The sequence below is a fragment of the Pararge aegeria genome, chromosome 9, assembly GCF_905163445.1.
Source record: "Pararge aegeria chromosome 9, ilParAegt1.1, whole genome shotgun sequence".
Classification (NCBI taxonomy): domain Eukaryota; kingdom Metazoa; phylum Arthropoda; class Insecta; order Lepidoptera; family Nymphalidae; genus Pararge; species Pararge aegeria.
Genome location: NC_053188.1, coordinates 13,297,364 through 13,323,220, shown reverse-complemented (window position 1 = coordinate 13,323,220; position 25,857 = coordinate 13,297,364). Strand labels below are relative to the sequence as shown.

The window sequence follows — 25,857 nt, the reverse complement described above, 5'->3', positions numbered from 1 at the left end:
CTATATGTTTGAAATTGAATATTTTGTTAAATTCATTTTCTATAATATTAAAGAGCGTACCATAAATGCTGTCAGGATGACCGTTCTTAAAGACAAGGGCAGGAATTTTGGATGATATTTCACCTTTGAATCGCGTCAATTTGCTCTTAGTTATCGGCCTACACTTGACGATATGTTTATCTTTGTTTATATTATTCAAAACAGTAATTTGTTGGCCACAATGATCTGATCTTAAGTTGGTTATTATCGATTTACCTAAGATATCACAGTTGTGAAAAATATTATCTAAACACGATGCTGAGGTTGCTGTGATTCTAGTAGGTTCACTAAAAGCATAATTTAAATTAAAACATTTAAATAAGTTTAGCAACCTAGTCGTAGTTGCATTACTAAGTAAAATATCAACATTAAAATCCCCGCATACTATTGCTTTTTTTGTGGATACAGACAATCGCTTAAGCACATCTTCCATTACATCCTCAAAAAGGCTAAAATCACCTGAGGGGGGACGATATACACACACTATTATAAATCGCTCCAGCTCCACACAAGATAGTTCTACAGTGCGTTCAACAGAAAGACTAACTATGTCTTTTCGCTCCTTACAAGTTATATTATTGTGTACAAAAATTAAGGACCCACCATGAATTGCAGTCCTTCTGAAGAACACACTTGACATTTTGAAATTCCTTAAGATAACTGCTGGATGTGCACCAGTGAGCCAATGCTCAGTAATACACAGAATGTGTATATTGAGTTTTTCCACAAACAGTTCTATTTCAATTTCTTTGCCGGTTAAGCTCTGTATATTTTGATGTACAATGTTCATATTGGAGAGCTTCTCCGTTGTCTGGCTATCTAGTTTAAATAATTATAAGAAATTTTCTTAGTACTTAAACAAGTACTTGGGTCATTATCAGAAATATTGGTACCTAAAGTACAATTTGTAAAGTTGTCAATAGACTTAGTTACAACACTTGTAACTGTATCATTTAAATTGTAAGCTAATAATGAGGCTATATGTTGCTTACATTTTTTTGACAGATAAAAAGTATCCCTAGTCAATAACAGTGGTGAAATAAATTTATTCACATCAAAATAAAAAACTGCCTCACTATGACGGCATGTCAAGTTATAAATTAATAAATTTAAATTATAAATTTGCTTATTTCGCTTAGAACTAAGTGTGCCACAGTACGGAAAGGCACACATAACAAATCTACATTTAGATTTTTCATGCAAAGCCAGCAATTTTTCTACACATCTTATAATTTGTGTCTTTTTTACATTTAAGCTGTCTCCTAACAAAAATATAACATTTTTATTCACATCTAAACTGTCTATGTTCAAACTATCAATAAGATAGTCTAAATTAGCCCCCGGTGAACATCTATTAGTCACTGAGTGATCTAGGTAACAGTTCATAATAGGACCAAAACCTTTACCTAGCTTGTCTGAAATTACTAAAGTGTGTTTTTTATGCTTACTTGATAAATTATAATCTAAGGATGTAGTGACAGGAATAATACTTTCACACTGCTCTTGGCAGGTCTCTAGCTTATTAGAGGACAAAATACTACTACTTAAGTCTAGGTTAGCCGTAGGTATATCTTGAGAACATTGACATTTATTTGCCAATGACTCAAAACGAGCCATATTGTAGGTACCTAGAGCTAACAACTCATCAGCTGCCAGAATTTGTTCATCAATCTGCTTTTTTGACAGCTCATATTTAATAGTCATAGTTTTAAGTGAGTCTTCCAGCTGTTGAATAACATCATTTAAGGTTTGGATTTCACTCTCATATTTTTCCCTGCTACTTTGAAAAGAAAGAGAAAAGGTATTTAACTTATTTAACAAAACTGAACGTTCTTTTCTTAGTATCAGGTTTTCACTGCTTTTCTTCTGGTTTTTTACTAATTTTTGAGTTTTTTTTATTATTTTACTAATTCTAATGTATTTTTTTATTTTATTGTGGCTATTTAAAAAGGGGAGATCTATTTGAGGCTTGGTTTTTTTAACACAAGGGCTATCACAAGTCAGATCGATGCACATTGGCATTGTTGAGGATGAAGTAAGTAGTTCATCAGATCAGATTTGACAATCGAATCGGACGAAAGGCAATTGAAGAATAAACAGTTTTATGAAAGCTACCAAAATGCTTTCATATTTCTTCTTGAAGAATATGAGACATTGAAGAAATCTATATTCGAAGCTTCCTCGCGAGACCAAATAGATGAGATCCTTAGAAAAACACACAGTCACATAGCTTTACGTTAGCTTAAGTTATGAAGCTGAAATAGGAATGGGTTATTTTAATACTTTAAACGCCAAAATGTAGCATTAGTATAAAACCTCTAAAAAAACTTGATAGATCTCTACAAAGGAAAATATCAGGAGGATGGATGGTAAAAAACCCGAACCGACTGTAGAACCCTAGAGTTTCCTCAGAACTCGAATCGCAAAGGATGCTTTTCTGAAAAAAATAATCTAATCAGGATGCTCAGAGCGCATTATTTATTTATTTATTAAGACCACCAACAACATGCATATAACACGTTTTTATATATAGCACTCATACAAAATGATGGACTGATACACGTCAATTACAAGTGCACATAGCATTGACAAAGCGTCATGTAAACATAATTTGACGAAAAATTCAACTCACCGATAAGTTTTCGGTATGTTTCTTCCTAAAAGCTGTGGGTAAGTCATGAAAGATATTATGCAGATTTTCCTTCTGTGAAAAACCTGCCAGTACTCTACCAAGATGGCCGATCTTTACGTTATCGTGACAAAGCGTCGTGAACTTGTCATATCGACCAATGTTGCTCCATTTCATTTAGGCCCAATATAAATTATGTAAAAGCCAAATAGGTAGGTACCATTTACAGTAGGGTCACGAAATATCTAGAACAAAAAAAACCTAGAGACAAAAGGTACGTCGGTCGTGACTATTCCAATCATTAAATTCCACATTTACAGTTACCTACATAAAAATTGATTGACAAATCGCCTCTTATCACCGGGCCAAGAACTAGGCACTCAAACCAATTTATTGAACTTATAACCCATCTTGAAATATAAAAAATCAGACAAGATAATATCGTGTCATATTTAACATTTAAACATGATTATTAAACACATCGTTGTGAACCTAAATAAGGACTCACACTCCAAAAGACCGTTGGACGATGGAAGTTCCTCATCATACTCGATTGGCGTACATCATTGGCGTATGGCGTTCCAGTAGTATTGCGCCAACCATTTTGGGTTAGCGGTGAAGCAGGCTTTTATACATATGAGCGTCTAGAACGATGTTGTTTCTTCATCCGCCTGTTTTTCAAAAATCCCGTATGTTTTCCTGGGATAAAAATAGCCTATGTTACTCTTTGTGATATCAACTAACTCTATGCCAAAAATCAAGTTGACTGATTGCTTAATTAGGGCGTGAAGGAACAACAAAAAAGCAAAACACACTTTCTCGTTTATAATATCCAAACATACTGAAAATACGCTCGGTATGTAACGCCGTTGAACCGTAATTTTCTCGGTACTCAAGTCACAACATCGTGCCCTCAATATCATAAGAACATCGTGATATTCGGCTACGCAAGCAGCCCTACGGAATTAAGTTAACGAGATGTCAGTCGTCCCGTCCCATAATCGATGTCACTCTTCCCGCCCAGTCCGCTCCCGACTCTCTTTTCTGTTTCAATTTTAATTTAACGGATTGCTAGTTCGCTTTGGCTCGTTCTACGTCGTAAGGGAAATTAAATGCTGTAAAATTTTAGATTTATCCCATCCAAACCAATTCATAGTTTTGTAAAATAAATTATAAAAAATAAAAATATTTGATTATTATAGTTTCGTATTAAAAACCTACATTTTTATGTATTAAAGTATTTTGAATAATATATCAAAGTGCCAAGTGTGAGATATGAGTTTTACCTACGTTTTATATGGTAACGAAGAAGCGCAATCTAGTTACATTACTGGGAAACCGTACTGTCACTAGATGGCGCTCTTTCGATACCATAAAAATCTCCGATAACGTTTACGCAATCGAAATAGTTAACGTAGTTAAAATATCTCACACTTGGCAATTGGATAGTCAACAAGTTCTTTTCTAGATAGCTCTAACCTGAGAACATCAAGATATGTATTTTAATCTTCTTTATATAGTATTAGTAGGTCAGTTAAAATATTCTCAATAACATTTGAATGAGCTATACAAAACATAGTTTGAACTACTACCAGTTTTCTATACGTACTCAGAAGATACATATATTTTATTCCGTAATATGATAATATCGCTCACGCACGACAGAAGCCATTTATCTAGTAAGGATGACAAATTCTCTCGTGTCTGCGTGGCATACGCCCGTTGCTTAGTCAAATAGGTTTCAGATCACACAATTATTATTATTCAAATACGCCCACATCAATAAATGTGTCCACGTCGAAAGTAATGATCCTCTATGCACTCAGATGTTCATGGTCATAGCTCTCGCTGATCTCTCATATCTGAACCATCTCTTTTTGACGTGACAACGTCTTATAATTCGATGGAGACGCACGAAAAAACATGACAACATGCGGCGTTACCTCGCTCTGAGGCGTTCCATTTAAGACTTGAAGTGCAAGCGAGAGCGCGGAAAGAGCGACAAAGAGGCACAATCGGCCTCCGCGCTTGAGTGAGCGATGCGTCCGCGTGGACAGCTGCTATACAATAATACATTTACAGTGAATGTGGTCTCAATTGTTTATAGCAACGATGATGATAGAAACTATGTACATTGTAAAAAAAATTGACATAATTAATACAATTATGTCAATTTTTTTTATAATGCATGCATACAAATAAATGTAACTTGATCAATTCAATTGTGATTTCAATCTATCTACTTTTTATATCCATACAAAATATCTATCAAACAAATAAAATTTAAATTTCCTTTTGAAAAATGCAACCATTCCATCAGTATTCTCTTATGACGTTGTCACGTTTAACTATCGTCAGTAAACCGAATTTACAGACAATCGATTTATTTATTTTCCTACGAGGAGGACATTGAAACAATTTTGTCTATTTAACGCGGAGAGCCTGCCTCATTGCTCTAGTCATTAACATATTCTGGGTTCAAATGTCGGGTCGTGCCAAAATTTGTAAGGTAAGTATTTTGTGTTTTTTCTGTTAAAGAATTTACAGAATCGAATTAGAAAATTGCCGTTAAGCTTTCGTTCCCGGTTATTGTCACTTACTTTTGACCATAGCCATTATAGCCCACCAACCTACATTGGAGCAGTATGGCGGGTCTATGCTCTAAAACCACCTCTCCTATGTGGCCTTTGCCCACCAGTAGGACGTTAAAAGGCTGCGAATGATCATGTTGAAGTGGAAGGAATCTTACTTTCCGATTCCTAAAACTGGAAAGTAGGTATTTGATGAGAATTACATATCGTCTTGAACTTTCCTTACTTGGGTTCGTTGGTCTGACGTGGAAACTGAAATCCTCTGCACACGTGACTGCCTTAATTCCAAAGTCAAAAAGTCAAATATTTCTTTATTCAAATAGGCACATAGATGGCACTTTTGATGCGTTATTATATACAAAATGTGTACATAGCAGTGAGTAGTGATGGCGATAACTACAATCGTAAACTTAAAACTAAAGCTACGAGGGTTCCAATCGCGCCCTGGTCTAAGAAGAAGCCCACAACAAACTTAGCCGGGTGTTCTTTTTGTTATCACCATCTCACATTGTCATTAGAAAATATTTAAGAAGCAACCTGGTTAGAGCAATTGTTTACACCCAAGCTTTTTTATCGTTTACGTAATCCTTTATACTATAATAGGACTTTTCTATAAGCTTTCGCTTAATACAAACTTTGAACTTCTTTAGTGACATCCCCAAGATATCAACCGGTAATTTATTGTAAAATTGTATACAATTTCCTTTAAATGAATTGCTTATTTTGTGTAGTCTAGTGTACTGCACTGCAAGTTTATTTTTGCTTCTAACGTTCAAATTATTGCAGTCACATTTTCTTTTACATTTTGATATATTTTTGTGAACATACATTAAATTTTCAAATATGTATTGGCTATAGAGTGTCATTTCAAATTCCTTGTTATGAGTCCCAAAACTAACTTCTGAGTTTCCAGGCCGAGTAGTTTATTAGTAAGATATTAGTTCTGATGAGGTGTCGTTTCCTGGATATGCGTTTGCGCTTCCCTCTAGGAAATGAGGCAGCCGTAATATTTATTTCGGAGCGTGTGCCGTACTCACTGACTGAGGAATGGCTTCACTCAAGAAGGAGTATCAAGGAATATCAAGTTCGGGGTGCTAACAGAAAATGGTACTATATTACCACGGAGATCATAACATAATATAGAAATTACATTTCTCGAGGGAATGTCATTTCCGTTCAATTTATTCTTCCCGCTGACGTTAAAGATTTAGGTAACTCAATGGATTTTATCTAGGTCCGCAGACGGTAGGTTTAAAAAATTAAAACACACCAGTGACTCTTTATTTATACTATTGGTCGCACATTGGTGTGTGGAGATTAGACCATTATTAATTTAAATTATAAGTTTGAACATTATTGAGTTCTTTTATTACAGATTTTGCACAAGCCCCTGGCACTTTTAATAAGTCTATTTTTTTATTGTGTCAAATACATAGTAGGTACTTAGTGTGTGTAACGTTTTTTTAATTGATTTAATTGATTTTTATGCATAATTAAAACGGGGTACAAAGTTATTGCTTCACGTATTAATATATAGATTTTAACTCGCCGTAGTGGTAGCTTAGCAAAATTGGTTCCGGATAGCGCAATTATTATTCAGCACCGCCACCAAACACCAAAAGTGTCAAACCATACAGCAGTGATCGATTGTACCCTGAAACCCAATAGTTTGCTAGCATCCGCTATGTTCAACAGGATGCATGAAAACGAGAGAAGCTAGTCTACCACTATCTGTTTTAGTAGAGGTAATTTGCGAAAAAATAATTTCAGAATTTTCTCTGTTCTGGTTTCGTGAGAGGTTTCGGCCGTGGCTAGTTAGCACCCTGTTGACCTAGACGACCCGGCAATAGATTTAGCGTTCCATTACGTAGAAACCTTTTTACTATAACCACCATACCCGCCAACAGGTTGGCACGGTACCATCTTAGAAGCGAAGAATATAGAGCTTAGCAGTTTGTATACCTCTACAAACCCATGACTGCAATCTCACCAGACGTGAATGATGCAGTCTAAGACAGAGCTAACCTGTTAGGGAGTATGGCAATTATATTTAATCCTTAATCGGTTTCTACTCGACATCGTACCGCAATGCTAAATCGCTTATCGGCATGTCTTTGTCGGTAGGGTAGTAAACACAGCCCGAGCGTCCCACCAGACTAGACCGCTCTGCACCGTCTGTGTCGCTGCGAAATGTCTCTATGAAGCATTTAATTTGCAATATGTTGTGAAATATTGCTCTACTAGCTGTGATCTCGTATATAGTAGTATATAGGCTAATATATATATATATTTAATTTTTTTTCTTTCTAGGATTTAAAAGTATTCTTTGTCTGTTTCCAGGATGCAATCCTGTACTAAAAAGTGTATATAAAACGTACAATTATAATATAAGGGATTACATAAACCTTAAGAAAGCTTGGATATGTTTTTCTAACTTCATAGCTATGTAACTGATTGTGAGACAAAAAAATATCCGGCTAAGTTTATTGTGGGCTCTTTTCAGACGAGGGCGCGTTTAAGTCTACGAGTGTGGTTAACCTTCAAACAAACAAACAGACAAACAAACTTTCAGATTTATAATATAAGTAGATATAGATTAATAAAGCAGAGATTTTCAAAATGCCCCTTAATATGTTATATGTTATCGTTTCGTCTGTCGGCATATGTATTTGCGAGCGCAATGGTAGTTCAACACGTCTATAGACGCCGTCCGGAGACGTCTAAATGTTGCTACTTGCTGGCAATGATCGATTGCGTTCCACACTCACGTCAGTGCTCCCCTGTAGGCCATAGACTAACAAGGTTGAGAGGTACTAGGTTAGTGCCATTTGCAACTTATAGTAGTAAATGGAAATAGTAGAGCTTTTTTTGTGACAGAGCTCGTCCCATGCTTATTACTGCTGCTAAGCAGCATTACTGTGTTCCAGCGGTGCTGGTCTGAAGGGTGTGGTTGCCGGTGTAATGACAGGCACATGTGGCTTCATACCTACGGCTCAGGTTGACGGACCAGGGTCAAGATTTGAAGGGCGTTTTCTTGTCATGCCCTGCGAAGTGTCGCTCTATCTATAGGCAATGGTTTCCCACTTACCATTAGGTGGGCCATCGACTTGTTTGGTTAATTATTAGTATAAAAAATCATATCTAAAGTAAATACGATAGGTGTTGCTGGCAATTTTGTCCTAATTATTTTTTGTGTGCTGAGGCTACTCGACCGATTTCCCGTGATAAAAAGGCCTTTGTTATCCAATGTCCATCTCCAGGATGCACGTGTTAGGAAATAAGGAATTACAGCACTTTATCTATGATAAACCCGATGATTATATTAAATATATCAACAAATAATAGTTTGTATACTCATTGATAATGTATTGAAAATAGAATAATGGACTTTAGTAGACTGTCAAATAAAAGTATAGGATCTATGGCGGGAGACGCGAGTTTGACAAGTTAGATTGGCGGCAAAGAAAAGTGAGGACGGATTTAAAGTAATGAATTGAGAAAAGGAGATTAAGTAAAGTATTGTGGATAGAACGTTACAAATTGTGAATAGATGATTTATAATGGAAACGATAAACGTAACGAAATACTGTTGTGGCGGAACAAGAGTTGTATACCGGATGTTTGGTGCATCGTGTGCCAAATCGAATCTGATGATTGGAGGGGTCTTTGGCTATCTCTTCAGCCCTCGTAAAAAAATCTTGCTCAAACGGTTTTTTTTATACTGATTTTAAATTGTTTTTTTAAAAATTGTAAAAATTCTACATTTAAATTTTAATAAAAAATAAAGTTGTTAAGTATTAATTAATTTTCTTTTTAATCTTTAATTTGTAACGTTTTACGCTTCTTTTGAAACTAGAATTACACGCCAGCAACATCTAGTTTTTGTTTTACAGCCCCGCAAAGTTTTTTTTACGTAAAAAAATAAGCTTGAACGTCAACTTTCGGTTTTAATAAAAAAAAAACTAAAAGTGATCATGTTCTTCCAATTTTTTTAAAACATCTCTGGACTGTCCCCTTTCTAATGGTGTGCAATATGCCATGAAAAGTAATTAGTAACATCACTAATTTTCAAATTTTCTAAACTTAGTCACAATTTTCTAATATTCAACAGATGAAAGAAAAACAAGTTTTTGCGTAAATAAAACTCACAAGCAGGTAAAATTTTTAAATTTCGTAGGTTTTACTTGAAATAAAAATAATACATTGCATTTGAAACATTTATTTCATAATTTTTACAAATTCTGCTCAAATTGTTCACCCCTGTTTCGAATGCAGGCCCGACATCTTTGACGTATTGTTACAGTTGTAGTCCGAAGCCGTATTTCGTTCTTAATTGTACCGAAGGCCGCTTCTATGCGTTGTATTAGTACCTCCCTCGTTGGGACTTCTGTGGCGTATACTAGCTCTTTGGCACGTCCCCAGACATAAAAATCTAACGGAGTTAAGTCTGGGGAACGTGGAGGCCATGCAATAGGCCCATCGCGCCCAATCCACGAATTGGGGAACACATTATCGAGGTATTCCCTCACAGTTAAACGCCAATGCGCGGGACAGCCGTCATTTTGAAATACTATGGGCACATCTTCATTAAACACGGGCACCTCGGCCAATAATTCCGGCAGATCATTTTGCAGGAACTCTAAATAATTATCGCCATTTAAGTTATCAGGCAGGTAGTGCGGTCCAATTACCTGATTCCCAATCACTCCTGCCCAAACGTTCACACTAAACCGTCTTTGAAAAGATTGCTGTCTTTTGGCATGTGGGTTTTGCCGTTTCGGTGCCCAATGGTGTAAATTGTGCAAGTTAAGAATCCCTTCTCTGGTAAATTTGGATTCGTCAGTCCACAGTATTCTTTTTAAAAAATCAGGATTATCCACATCTGTGTGTAACAAAAACCGACAAAAGTGCATTCGTCTGTCAAAGTCGCCACCCTCAAGACCTGCAACAACCAAAAATCTTTTTAATTCCCCTTGAGCAGTAATTAATTGCACTAGAAGATTATGGATACCTGCTAAACAAAGGCAACGTCAAACAAAGGTTTTAAATTACGTACCTTGAACCGGAGTCTCGTGGAATGGATATTTTTCGTTTTGTCGAAGGACTTTCCACACTTTCCATATTGAAATATCAAGTTGTGCCGCCACATATCTAATGCTTCTTGTGTCGTCTTCCTCAAAAAGTGCCAGTATTCTCTCGTCCACTTCAACATTATGTCGCACAACATGTCCCCTTGGTTCATGAAAATTGACACTCCCAGTCTCGCGTAAACGTCGGTATGTGTCTTGGAAGACTCTGCGGCCAGGTAATCGTCGACCAGGAAAGCGTTCCTGGTAAAGTCGTTGCGCTGCACGAGCGACACCACGGGCTGCACCATAAACCATTATGATGTCCGCATATTCCTCGTTAGAGTATGTCGTCATTGCAACAACAAAAAAGTCAACAAAGTTTAACAATAACACCAAAAGTAAATAAAACGTAACAAAAAACAACAAAACTTAACGAAAACTAAATAAAAGAATCGTGGAGTACAGTAAGCTAGCACACACGTTAGGCAGCAGAGGCAGTGATGTCTCGACTAAAAAATAAGATGGCCGCCGTGTCGACGCGACGCGGGGCCCGTTCGCGATTGGTTCAAACAGGTTTGCACTATGCAAGAAAGGAATAGAAGATAGATTTCGCTTCACTAGAGTGAAAAAACTATTTTTGCCTGTTTAAACGAACAACGGGCGTATAACTTTATGAAAGAGACAGAAAATGTCATCTGCCTTGTGAATTGTGAGTGTTATTTACGCAAACCCTTGTTTTTCTTTCACCTGTTGAATATTAGAAAATTGCGACCAAGTTTAGAAAATTTGAAAATTAGTGATGTTACTAATTACTTTTCATGGCATATTGCACACCATTAGAAAGGGGACAGTCCAGAGATGTTTTAAAAAAATTGGAAGAACATGATCACTTTTAGTTTTTTTTTTATTAAAACCGAAAGTTGACGTTCAAGCTTATTTTTTTACGTAAAAAAAACTTTGCGGGGCTGTAAAACAAAAACTAGATGTTGCTGGCGTGTAATTCTAGTTTCAAAAGAAGCGTAAAACGTTACAAATTAAAGATTAAAAAGAAAATTAATTAATACTTAACAACTTTATTTTTTATTAAAATTTAAATGTAGAATTTTTACAATTTTTAAAAAAACAATTTAAAATCAGTATAAAAAAAACCGTTTGAGCAAGATTTTTTTACGAGGGCTGAAGAGATAGCCAAAGACCCCTCCAATCATCAGATTCGATTTGGCACACGATGCACCAAACATCCTGTATACTGGTGGTGGAGTTGAGATAAGTTGTTAAAAGTTGTTGGTACTATGGTTGTACCTGATGTTGCATCAGATAAGTATATCTCATCCTTTGGTTTATTTAGGTATCATATATGGAGCCCTAGATCAACTTTATACCGACAGTTTATGTAGCAGAGGTTGCTCTATACAAGCGGCTTGTTCCAAAAGTCCTGATGTTATAAGTGATAATAGTAGTTATGTTTGACCTGTCTTAAAATATGTCTTGTATCAAAGGGCCTAGCGTTATTACATATGACGTTGTAATGATGATGTTGTAATTGTGTTTATAAGTTGTTTTAATTGATTGAATAAAAGAGCAACGGTAGAGTTTCTTGCCAGTGGTCTTCTCTGCCGAAGACAGCATTCCGAACTGGTAGTAGAGTCATTTGAAGGTAACAAGTAATATGAATTATAGAGAAGCTTAATATACAGTATTAGAGTCAGTCCAGTTGTTTTATTTCACTCCTTGGGAAGTCAGGTTTATAGAGTACAGACCCACAACACTGCTCTAAAGCAGGTTGGTGGGCTTTAATGATGTCTTTTATAAAATGAATACTTTAATATAAGAAACTAGGTATTTAGCTTCAATAATACTGTTAATTAATGAAAGATCTAAGTGCCATCCTGAACATTGTGGGTATTGAAGTGAATATCTGAATACCTGGGCCTTCCATTCTCTATATTTTTTTAGCATCAGAAGTGGGATCCTATTCATGTCCAATTTATGCCTTTCTCTAATGCAGATTTACTTTTTTTAGAACCATCCCGTCAAATGTGGACAGAATAAAGAATTTGATGTTTTTGATGATGCCTCAACTTTTTGCTGCTATGTGCTAAAACAGAAACACTCTGGAGACAAAGCACCATGCTTGTTGAAATTCTATTTAAGGATATGTGGTCCGGGGAACCAATTAATAACCATCCCGGCAAATGTGGACATAGTACATGGTTTGATGTTTTTGATGATGTCTCAACTAATCGCTGGTATGTACTAAAACAGAAACACTCTGGAGACAGAGCACCAGACTTGGTAAAATTCCATTGAAGGATATGTGGTTTGGGGAACCAATTGATGTGATATTTTTATTTATTTTATCTTTTTGTGATTTCTACTTTTGAAAGATAGTACTTATTACCTGAAACTGATATGGACTAGTGGCTCTTTGTATATTTTGCTGAAATGATTAAGTCCAAAATATAATTGATTTCAGTTTGTTTGTGAAAACCAACAAGTCAAGTTGACCAAACAGAATGTGTAATAAGTTTGATAAATTTGAATTATCAAGTTTTATTTAACCAGTCTGGTTAGACAAATAGAATTTATGTTAGGTTTTATTTTATTAGTCTGTCCAGGTTAAAATAAATTAACTGGTCAGGTTAGCCGAACGTAATGTGTAATAGATTTTTCTTATAATTCTTATTTATTACATACAAGCTTTCAAGTTTAAATTAAGCAACTAGTCAGGTTAGCCAAATTGAATGTGTGTTAATTTTTAATTTATGTTTGTGTGCTCAGTTTTCAATAATTACCTAGTCAGGTTAGCCGAGCTGTTAACTTTTATTAAGGAACTTTTCTATGTACTTCGAGATCGAAGTACTTGTCAGGAAAGCCGAGATAGGAGAGATTATGTAAATTATTCAGAACATATAAAAGAATACACATAAAACAAAACAAAACAAAACAAAAAAAAAAAAATTTTGTTGGTAGAATAGAATAGAATATGATTATGTATCAGAACAATACATATAGGGAAAATTACTACTGAATAGCTAAATAAATTGGTTTATATGTTGGGTTGTGTGAAGAAAAGTATTAGGAGTCAGCTTAAATGTTGTGGGTTAGGTTAGGTTAGAGATCTTTCAGTATGATGTTGAGAGAAGTTCTTAAAAATGATATAAATAAAATACAATTATGTATAAACAAAATAATGTTGCTGCTGCAAAGGAAAATATATTAGTTGCATTATAAATAATTAGATTATATTCTGTTAAACAGGTGGTTTAATTGATGTTTAGATTGAAATAATCTTTGAATAATAGAAATAACAATTAAACATTAACCTTGGATTTTATGATGAGATGATAAAAAAAAAAAGATGTAAACTAATAGAAATAATTCCATCTTAGCGTTTTTATATTAATTTACTTATATTTATCTTATATATTACTTGACTTGGACAGTGGAAAAAATATGAATATCACCAGTGGGTGATGATGTTATTGATATCACTTGAGAGTGATGAAGTTGTTGATATCACCAGTGGGTGATGATGTTATTGATATCACTTGAGAGTGATGATGTTGTTGATATCACCAGTGGGTGATGACGTTATTGATATCACTTGAGAGTGATGATGTTGTTGATATCACCAGTGGGTGTTGGTGTTTTGGTATATATTGGATTGACTATTAGACTGTACCGATTGCATCTGTGACTAAATGAGACTAACAATGTTAATGACAGAATTTATGGGAAATACAATTACCTGTGTGGATATTTTGATAAAGTTGGACTAGAGGCAAAAGGATAAATTGTTTGAGATTTATATTGAGATGGAAATATTTGGATTGTGATTGTACATGTTAAAATGTACAAGATAAATGAAAATGAGTATTTTTGATTTACATTGTTGAAAATTAATCATTTTACTTTATTAGAAGTATTATATTGTTGTAATATGTAAAATGGTGTGGAATTTTAATGAAATTTTTTTTTTTTTGGTCTCTTTCACTTTAATTATAAAATGTTTTGATTATGCCTATCTTTTGATAGAATATTGTTTACAGTTTATTGATAAAAGTGTATACAGAATGTAACTGATTTGATGATATTTGTGCTTATATACCATTTAAACTAACGTTATAGAGGTGTACATAAGATTATGTACTTGTTAGGATATTCTATGTACCTAAGGACTTATGATACAAAACATATACCTAAAAAAGAATAACCCTATGTACTTCGAGAACGAAGTACTTGTCAGAATGGCCGTGTTAGGAAATAAGGAATTACAGCACTTTATCTATGATAAACCCGATGATTATATTAAATATATCAACAAATAATAGTTTGTATACTCATTGATAATGTATTGAAAATAGAATAATGGACTTTAGTAGACTGTCAAATAAAAGTATAGGATCTATGGCGGGAGACGCGAGTTTGACAAGTTAGATTGGCGGCAAAGAAAAGTGAGGACGGATTTAAAGTAATGAATTGAGAAAAGGAGATTAAGTAAAGTATTGTGGATAGAACGTTACAAATTGTGAATAGATGATTTATAATGGAAACGATAAACGTAACGAAATACTGTTGTGGCGGAACAAGAGTTGTATATACTGGTGGTGGAGTTGAGATAAGTTGTTAAAAGTTGTTGGTACTATGGTTGTACCTGATGTTGCATCAGATAAGTATATCTCATCCTTTGGTTTATTTAGGTATCATATATGGAGCCCTAGATCAACTTTATACCGACAGTTTATGTAGCAGAGGTTGCTCTATACAAGCGGCTTGTTCCAAAAGTCCTGATGTTATAAGTGATAATAGTAGTTATGTTTGACCTGTCTTAAAATATGTCTTGTATCAAAGGGCCTAGCGTTATTACATATGACGTTGTAATGATGATGTTGTAATTGTGTTTATAAGTTGTTTTAATTGATTGAATAAAAGAGCAACGGTAGAGTTTCTTGCCAGTGGTCTTCTCTGCCGAAGACAGCATTCCGAACTGGTAGTAGAGTCATTTGAAGGTAACAAGTAATATGAATTATAGAGAAGCTTAATATACAGTATTAGAGTCAGTCCAGTTGTTTTATTTCACTCCTTGGGAAGTCAGGTTTATAGAGTACAGACCCACAACACTGCTCTAAAGCAGGTTGGTGGGCTTTAATGATGTCTTTTATAAAATGAATACTTTAATATAAGAAACTAGGTATTTAGCTTCAATAATACTGTTAATTAATGAAAGATCTAAGTGCCATCCTGAACATTGTGGGTATTGAAGTGAATATCTGAATACCTGGGCCTTCCATTCTCTATATTTTTTTAGCACACGCTATATATAATGTGCCAATTTACATCAAGATTAGTTCAGTGGTTTTGCCAAATATAGGAAATGTGTATTTCCTTCAGACGCACTTTTGCATTTGTAATATTAGTATAGATTAGTAAGTGAATTTTTTTGTTGGTTCGTCCATTAACGCATCGATTATCGCATATAAAATTTTATTTGAGAAGTAGCATAGAGAATATAGCTGATGAAAGTTTCTCCCAATGATTCAGATATAATTTTCCAAATTTTAAACGTGAAGAAAAGCGACATAATACATCGTTACGATAGGACAAAAAATAGCACAATACAAGAACAAGTCATCCACACTGACAAGTGGTCTGGTACATTGGCAAAACTGTCTTATGCACTGCGGCTTTTCCCGCAAGGCAAAGATTGCGGAGCTGTTTGGCATAGCTTATCTATAAAGTCCGTGGCATAGGCGTGGATCGGAAGATGCTGATTGCGTATCAGAGTGGATCACACAGAAGGACTAAGATTCTTTTACAGTGCTATTATAAAAGATAATCGGTTGAAGGTTATGAGCACGCGACTTTACGGTCGCTTAAAACAGTAATATTTTAACATTGAATAATTGTTAAGTTACTCAACAATTATTCATTTCATTGTTAAGTTGCTTAACAATTATTTATTGTGTAGTCATCATCTCCTGAGGATGCTCCGGTGTCGGAGCGAAACGTGCGCAGAGAGTATATTGCCGAAGATCTTTTTGGTGTTAAGTATAGCAAAATTTTATATACTCCGCGAAAAGCAGGACAATCTTCATGGTGTCATTTATAGTTTCTGCTCTATGTTCTATCCAGTATTCTTACCAGATTAAAACCGTTTTATGAACAAAAAAAACGTACTTACTAGTATTTCTAAAATTTTATCTTGTTACTACCGACCTATGTTGAAGTTATACTTCTTTTGGCGCGTTAGGAAAAAATGATGAGAGTAAATTTTTACGATGCGGTTGCACACCGTCACAAAAAACCGACACCCTGATGTTAGTTATAATGTTTGACAGTGACACTTTCAATTGTCAAACTCTGCGGGCTCATTCCGGTGATTAAATTGATTCAATTGTTCAAAAATCTCAAATTTTAATGTTGAGTGAAACTTGGTTGTCCGAAAATGAGATAACTAGATAATGCGTTATAACAAAACTTGCGATGTATTATTATTACCTTTTTTCTATTGTTAGTGTAGTTTTTTCTACAAAGGCGAAGGCGAAGGCATTTTAGAATAAGGCAAAAGATATAATTTGAAATTGAAAAGATTGTTGTCTTGTTACGCCAATGAATTGTAACTTCTAACGCGTGTACATAAATAAGTACACACACGTTTTTTTAAAAACAACAAACAAATTTTCCTTAACTTCCCCATGTCATCGCCTGGTGTCTGGCGAAATATGTCTCGGATAGTACGATGGTCGTTCAACACGCCCACATAGCGCCCGGCGGAAGAAGGTATCAAGTTATAGCTGCCAATGATCGATTGAGGCTTGGACTGTTCCGGACTATACATCATATTTAGTGTAAACATGTTTTAGTAACTCAAAATGTTGAGATAAAAACATTCCTTATTCTTAAAATTTTATTTTTAGAGAATTTAAAAAGTCAACTAAGTACTGGGGTACTTAGTTGACTTTTTTGCCAACGAAGCACGCCATGTTCGAAACTGAGCTACCAACTTGATTTTTTTTTTATATTAATAGCGGGCAAACGAGCAAGTGGCTCACCTGATGTTAAGTGACCACCGCCGCCCATAAACATCTGGAACACCACGCGATTTTCATCAATGATTTTCTCATTTAATTTATTGCCTTAAGCTGCCATCTCTGAAAAAAAAAACAAAACAAACCGATATAAATAACATGCTTTTAAAGAAATGTATAGTTAATGATTAACGGTGATATCCTTGTGGTATGGTTATGACTAGTCTCCCTTTCGGAGTTATCTGTTAAATGTGCAATTAAAATATCGGTTGCTTTAACCTTCTTGCCTGAGAGTTCTCCATAGTTTTCTCCACACCTTTGTGTGTGAAGTTTACCAATCTGCACTTTGCCAGGGTGGTGGACTACGGCCTAAACCCTACTGATTCTTAGAGAAGAATCCTGAACTGCACTGATCATAATCAAACCATTACCGGCTGGGTAATGGTTTGATTATGATGAATAGAGAATTTGCTGTTGCATATAAATTAATGTGTAAAATTAAATAGCAAATTTCCCCATCTGCACAGAAACACCGTATTATTTTAAGGTTTCCGCAGTTATGTCGTTTCGTTCGCCATGCACATAAAAGTGACACTTTATCCTCTGCTAATATCTATAAGGACTATACGTCTTATCACTCGAGTAACATGTGAAAGCCGTTTTATTTTCTACTACATGCTGATTTGGGGAGCGAAACATTGTCCAGCACATAAAATCCTAACGCTGCAGTGTGCTGGACATGTTCAACGCATCGACGATTATCGCCAACAAATAAAGATTATGCACACAGCCTGATCGGCGGCCAGTATTGGGCTAGAAGATCGCTGGATAGGATTAGATGCTTCAGCCATAAAACATGTGAACCAAGGTGGAGAAATCGTCTGGAGCAGTTGTATATATTGTGTTTAATTTTGCCCAAACTTTGTGTAGAACTGATGATTGTGGTTAGAGATAGAGGACAGAACTCCTCTGCACAAACCACTCATTTAAGGCTAAGCGAAACTGAATACTTTAAAATATTTTTAGAACTACAACTAAATTGAATGCTACATCAAAAAACAAAATCAAACGCAGACGAAGTCGCGGGCAACAGCTAGTAAATAATAAATCACTTTATAAGAATAAAGCGCTTATCATTGCACCAGGTCGAGATGTTATTAAGACGTTCTTTAGATTCGTTGAAAACAATTTGTGGGTTGGTCAGAACTTCCAACATAACAGTAAATCGTGTCTCTCAGATTTACGGTTGTACTGCAATTAGCACTGTCTCCGATACCCACGTTTAATTACGTGATGCCGGATTACTCCTAAACGTTTATTGCCAACTCGGGCAGTCTGCAGTCGGATGTTTCTTTATTAACCAACTAGTTGATAGCAGTCTATTCGGTTTTGGTAAATTCGACGAGAACAGTTCGTTTTCCCGGCTTAAAATAATACTTTGGTTTTAAGGACGCAGGGTAAACTATATGACAAATGGTTGATAGACTAGTTGTTAGGGCTTCGGCCTCACTTTCGGGGAACCGAGCTTTATCCCCTCAAACCTTTCGGAGTTATGTGCGTTTTTAATTTAAGCAATTAAAGTATCACTAGCTATAACTATGAATGAAGACATCATGAGGGAACCCGCATGCTTGAGAGCTCTCCATAACGTTCTCAAAAGGTGTGAAGTCTACCAATCCGCGCGGGTGGACTACAGCCTAGAACCTTTTAATTCTGCGAGAAGATCCGTGCCCAATCGTGGACCGGTAATGGGTCAGCAATGATGATGTGGTAAAAGTAGTGACCTGATAAACAATATAGTTTTTTTTTTTACCTCAGTTTGGACGTGTGAGCTATATGCTCACACACCCTTTTTTTTTTTATACATAGAAAATGCCTGACGCATACCACTCCGTTGGGGGAAACGGAGTAGTTATGTGGGACTTGCACCCACTAAAAACTCTGTGTGTCCCTCGATAGACCTATAAGTGAGAGCACGGGGTTCACTTGCGTATGCACCGCACTCTCGCCAAGGTTTTCACCCCCCCAGTGCATGGCGGGTCCTATCATAAATGGCCTGATCGCTGCCAAATCCTCCTGGCACGCCACCTTTTTAGGCCTGTCATTAGTTGGGTGAAAAACTTCCCCTTTAATTCGCCACCCGCGGGCCTACAACTCATGGAGGCCGGAGGTCATTGGTTGCTCTCCGGCGCCCGGTTCGTCTCCTGCGAGAGGGGAGTGTTGATGTCCTTTCTATGTCTCGCTCCGCCGCCTCCTTTGCGGACATCACCTCCTCGCAAAAAGAGGCAGCAGTATTCCACCTAAAACTGGACTAGACTTAATAAAGTGTTGCAAATGTTCCATGTCTCTGATGATGATGATGATGATGATGAATAAAATTATGTTTCACCCAATTACTGTTTAATACTCTTAGTTATGACTAATGCTAAATGGTTAGCATCAAAACATTTTAATAAGGCACCTATATTATGTTTGAAGGGACTATTTGTGGGGTATCTGGTCGGCCCATAACAGTAAATCTGGTCTCAGATTTACGCAACTCGCAACGGACTCCTCCACACTTAATTAACTACTTACCAGATAACTGTTCGGTTTTACGCAAATAACTCAGATACGATATATAGTTTGCCATATTTTTTTAATGTTTTGTAAATTATTACAATTTTTTTTTTAACCCCCGAGCTAATACCGACGGGTTGCTATAAGTTTTACGTGTCTGTGTGTGTGTGTGTGTGTGTCTGCCTGTCTGTGGCATCGTGGGCCGGAATAATCCATTTTCATTTTGGTTTTATTTGAAAGGTTAATCAGTCGGGACTCAGTGTTCTTAGCTATGTTTAAAGAAAATCCAAGGTCCAAGATGGCCGCTCTACAAAATGGCGGTCCGGATATTTTTCATACCTTCTTTCATATGGGTATCAAATTAAAGGGCTTAACTACAAAAATACTTTTGTCTACGACAAAATTAAAATCCAAGATTGCCGCCGCGCCATGCCCACCACAAATAGGCGAATTGCATCTTTTTTTCCATAACTCTTGACTAGCACAATAATTATGTTTAAAGTTTTAATTGTTAAAAGAATTGAGTGGAAGAAGAAGACATCTTGTTGAAATGCAAAAGAGGAGATTCATAGTTTGTTTAATCCATATGCGTACAAAGGAATCGGATGATGACGTGAGACATGTTTGCCAACCACACATATCGGCCAGAAAAAAAGAAAACAAGGCTCTTACACGCTCTTACACTCTATATTCCTCTCTCTGCGATAGAAGAGGATTATAACCAGCGGTGGGTCATTGACCCATAGATAACCCATAGATAACCCATAGATAACCCATAGAATGGAAAACCATCGCCTATAAACGAAGAATCGCCTATAAATAAATATACTACGACAATACACACATCGCCTTCTAGTCCAAAAGTAAGCGCAGCTTGTGTTATGGGTACTAAGACAACTGATGAATAATATGTGTGAATAATATACATAAATAAACACCCAGACACTGAAAAACATTCATGTTCATCACACAAACATTGCCCAGTTGTGGGAATCGAACCCACGGCCTTGGACTCAGAAAGCAGGGTCGCTGCCCAATGCGCCAAACCGTCCAAATGCATATAACTGACGCCAAGCAAAGCAAAAAATATGCAAGACTTCCCAGTACGAGCTCCGTCACAAAAAGTTATACTAAGTAGTACGAAACTTAGAGAAGAACTATTTACTTAATTACCAAAGATCTCGCCACTGTGTTGCAAAAACTTTCATAGAAAAACTGCATAAAACTGCAACTTAAGGAGGTTTTTAAATATATATCTGAGAGTTACCAGTTGCAGGTTTAATTTCGACGAAAAAATTTTTTCGGACATTCGATATTGTCTTATGATACTAGTCTTAGCATATCACTGTATAAAGAAACATATAATACCACGAAAGTCTAATCGGATAGTGTCAATATTCGAGGTTAGAAGATAAAGGTTATCAATTAAATCGAAGCGTGTAATTTTGAACTCTATTATCTGGACGTAATTAGGGGAATATGTATCAACTGGTTTTATGCTTGAATATGTTATATATTTTTTTTTATTTATATAACAGAAGACAAAATAAATGATTTGTAAAATCACAAACCATACAATAACGCAATTTTTTTTTTATATTAACATTACGCTATTAATCTGTTATTAAACTTGCAAATGTTTTTTTTTAAATAACACAATCGTAGCGGGAAAATGTTTTTGATTATGATTCTTAAGAGAATGGTCCATCCGCCTAACATTCTCTCTTTGTTTTCATGTTAACAATGCTCATTGAAATAATGTTCAGGGGTATTTAGTGTTCGCGTAATTCAATATTAGCTTTTTAAAATCGTTAAAAGGTTTATTTATTTATTCTTACAAAGTATTACATATTACCTCAATAAGTAGATTCTGCCTTGTCGACTTGTCAGATGTCTCAAGAAAAGCGTATTCTTTTATATTTATTTTTACGAGATAAAATTTACATCAAAGACATCGTCAAACGAAACTAGTGCTAAAGTGCTCCAAAACCATCCCAAAGTGACTAAAATGTGATTTTTTTCGAGTAGAATGACAGGATATGAGTGGTTATCGCGAAAAAACAATTTACTTTACTTTACTTTAAGAGTTTGTGAAAGTATTTAGTGTTCGCGTAATTCCATATTAGCTTTTTAAAATCGTTAAAAGGTTTATTTATTTATTCTTACAAAGTATTACATATTACCTCAATAAGTAGATTCTGCCTTGTCGACTTGTCAGATGTCTCAAGAAAAGCGTATTCTTTTATATTTATTTTTACGAGATAAAATTTACATCAAAGACATCGTCAAACGAAACTAGTGCTAAAGTGCTCCAAAACCATCCCAAAGTGACTAAAATGTGATTTTTTTCGAGTAGAATGACAGGATATGAGTGGTTATCGCGAAAAAACAATTTACTTTACTTTACTTTAAGAGTTTGTGAATTGAGATCATGAATCGATTGTTGGTAAACGATAACGTGCGAACGACCGTTGCGCATTCCTCATAACTCAGACAAGTTAGATACGCGCGCGCGCCTAGTCGCGCGTACAGGATAGAATAAATTATACATAATCTGTGGTTGCGCGCAGACTATAATTTAATCAAAAATTAAAGTTTAAAAATCTAATTTACGAATATTATTTCAAATAGTTATTTCGAAAAAAAAATACAGTGTAAAAACCTAATTTATCCTAATATTAAAAAGTACAGAGTGATTTCAATTCTTATTTGTGTAACAAAACGAGTAATTGGTGTAAGCAAAAAAATAGTGCTGAATAAAAACTCCTGCTGTTATCTAGTTACTAAGTTAGATAGACACATAATATTTTTGTAACGATAAAGTGATAAGTGTTAGTTGTTTACTTTGCTGGGACGTGAAAATGCGTAAATTAATACGTTATGTTACTGCAGTTATAATATTTGTTGTTACCATGCTCCTGCTTATGCGGGTGTCCGATTTGGCTAACCGAAGTGATAACATGATGGGGAGGGTGGCACGGGAGGTCCATGGGGTTGTAACTGAACCTCCCACAATGGTTTCGGGAAATACTGATAAACAAGGAAAAGTTGCTGAGGTGTGTATTATGTATCTGTATGATGCTAAAGTCCCCTGGTGGAACCAGTGTGTCTTGAACATTTATGATTAGTGAAAACGCGGCTTCAGATTAAGAAAATCTGTCATATTTCGTGTGGAAATAAGCGGCGCAAGAACCTTTTACACCTATCTTGGCCGATTGGCGCAGTGGGCAGTAACCCTGCTTTCTGAGTCCAAGGTCGTGGGTTCGATTCCCACCACTGGACAACATTTGTGTGATGAACATGAATGTTTTCCAGTGGGTGTTTTCAGTTAATATAAAGAATATTATAAGTATTTATGTATATTATTCATAAACATTATTCATCAGTTATCTTAGTACCCATAACACAAGCTACGCTTTCTTTGGGACTAGATGGCGATGCGATACTACGACAACACACGTCGTAGTACATTTATTTATTTATTTATCTTACACCACACACCTGATATTCTGTAAATATAAATCAAGTACATAATCCTTATTGATGGCCGATTGGCGCAGTGGGCAGCGACTCTACTTTCTGAGCCTAAGGGCCTAAGGCCGTGGGTCCGATACCCACAACTGGACAATGTGTGTGTGTGTGACGAACATTAATGTTTTTCAGTGTATGGGTGTTTCTTTGTATAGAATAAGTATTTAGGTATATTATTCATAAAATATTCATCCGTCATCTTAGTACCCTTAATACAAACTACACTTATTTAGGGGCTAGATGGCGATGTGTATTTTGTCATAGTATATTTATTATTGTAAAGTAAATAGATACAGAACAGGTCTAACTTTCTAAGCTTAGATTCTTGCGCCAAGCCGAATCTAAAATGGTGTTTTATATTTTTCTAATCGCCGATTTTGTGTCCTTTGGGCTCATAGTGCCATAAACTGCATAATTTGTACGAAGATACGCCCGGCTAGTACCGCTTTAACTATTAATTAGTAGCGTCGAGTTTTTCAACGTCATTGGCGACACTCCGCAAAGTTGTTGGAACCTAATAATAATTAATGGCCGCGACGTAATTCCGATATCCTTTCATTAGTGTTCGGTCGGGTACGCCGCCGAGATTAAAACTTGCGCTTCGGGCTACAGCTTTGCAGTTTGAGTTTCCAAGCTTTATAAAGACCGTCTTCTTTTCCGTGCCGCCTTTGTGAAAATGTGGACGTCGTCGCAGAGTAGTTCGTTTACACAAAAACAACTTTTGCTATGGCAGTTCAAGCACAAACAAAGATTCTGTGTTCTATAAAAGCGTTTATTTTAGAGAGCGCGTCGCTTTTAGAGTTTTCTTTCTCTTCTGTAGGTTGATAGCGGCATTGTAGGCCAAAATTACAGTTGCTACTTCATATTATGACACGTACGTAATAATATACAACGTGTAAATGGAAACCAAATAATACTTCACTACTTACTTTAGAGGTACTTTTTTTGCAGTCTCAGAGACTTATTTGTGAAACGAAACCTAACGAAAGTTTTTGAGTAAACCACTGCCCTAGTTTTAACTGAAAGAAATCAGATACAGCCCTAACATCACATGCAAAATTAAAATGATTTGACTCCTGTAACTTTATTAGGTACGCGTCACGTAGCGTAGGTACTATGCGTATGTCGGTTTTTATATTTATAATAGGGTTGTCATAAGAAAACAGTTATAATGTTTTGAATTCTTTAGTATGAAAAAATAAATATGCTTCTATTGATTAATTATTTTTACAGAGCGATTCCTTATGTGATATTCTTATGCATCATTTAACATTATTTTGTAATTCAGTTACACGTTGTATAATATTTTGCCTTAACCAAAGAGGTACTAAAATTGTAGTTGTGGAGAGTTTGAGTAAGCCTCAATCCCACTCGTGGGACATTACAATTAAGCTGTAAAGAGCTTTTATAAAATATTCTGCATACTGTCAGTCCGACAGTCCTTAAGGCACTTGTCTCACCGGCAACGAGTAACGAGTAGAGCTACAACTAGAAACGAGTTAGCGAGACGCGGGGATCGAGTGCGTAGTTCCGATATTTGTGTAGCTCGGCTATAAGCGAGTGTGCGAGTGAGTGACGATTACTCGCATCACTCGCTCATAGTATATATACTCTCAAATCCTATCATAGAATTCATCATCATCGTCGTCTGAACTAGATAACAATGATAATTCAAATGATGTTTCGATATTCATATTAAATAAAAAAAACATGTACTTTCAGATACGCACTGTAGAGAAATGACCACTGGTTGCTCTCTCGGCGTGAGCTCTAATAGCTTGGCGAGTATTATCTTTCATGGCTCTTGTCGCTCAGCGACAAACTAGTGAAGCGAGTGGTCGCCGGCAGTGTGAACAGTCAGCGATCAACTGTTTGTATATGCATCTCTTTTGTTCACACGGAAAGTATATCTATTGTACATTTCTTGAGCGAGAAAATAGCCGATAGTTAGTCGTTTTCTCGTCGTTGGTGGGACAACTGCCTAAAAGTCCCGTATTCATTAATATTCTAAGCAACAAATTATCATGCATTTAAGTTGATGACAAATTGCTATCTCTACTCTTATTTTACCATATAAATTCGTGCATTTAAGAATCTCTACTGTCCCACAGCGTGTATACTTACTTATCTATTTTCAACACTACACTACAATAAAAAAATAAAAATAGTATTTTAGCTAAAAGTTAGAACTTACTTGTAGTGGATTAAAAAAAAGAGGTTGGCTCAGGGTTGTGACATGATCGGATTCCATTTTAGAATGCAACATTGAAACTTGGATTTTTTTAGTATTTAGATATTTTATTATCATTGATGATTTCTAGTTGACGTCGTTAAAACAGAAGATTATATATTTTTTAGTATTTTTACCTACACTAATGAAAAAAATAACAACAATAATACTCGGTAAT

The 25,857-nt window shown here is 35.7% G+C and overlaps 1 protein-coding gene across 3 annotated transcripts in view; it reads left to right on the top strand.

Annotated features, from left to right (window-relative positions):
* Window positions 1-25,857, top strand: part of LOC120626551 (mannosyl-oligosaccharide alpha-1,2-mannosidase IA-like) — a 151,338-nt gene that overhangs the window by 89,697 nt on the left and 35,784 nt on the right. The window contains exon 1 of one of the 3 annotated variants that reach the window (XM_039894101.1): window positions 22,764-22,974. The exons of the other annotated variants lie outside the window; for them this stretch is intronic. Within the exon in view, the coding sequence (XP_039750035.1) occupies window positions 22,780-22,974 (195 nt within the window). The 5' untranslated portion in view covers window positions 22,764-22,779. Of the gene's footprint in view, window positions 1-22,763; window positions 22,975-25,857 lie in introns of those variants that run through there. 3 annotated transcript variants of the gene reach the window in all.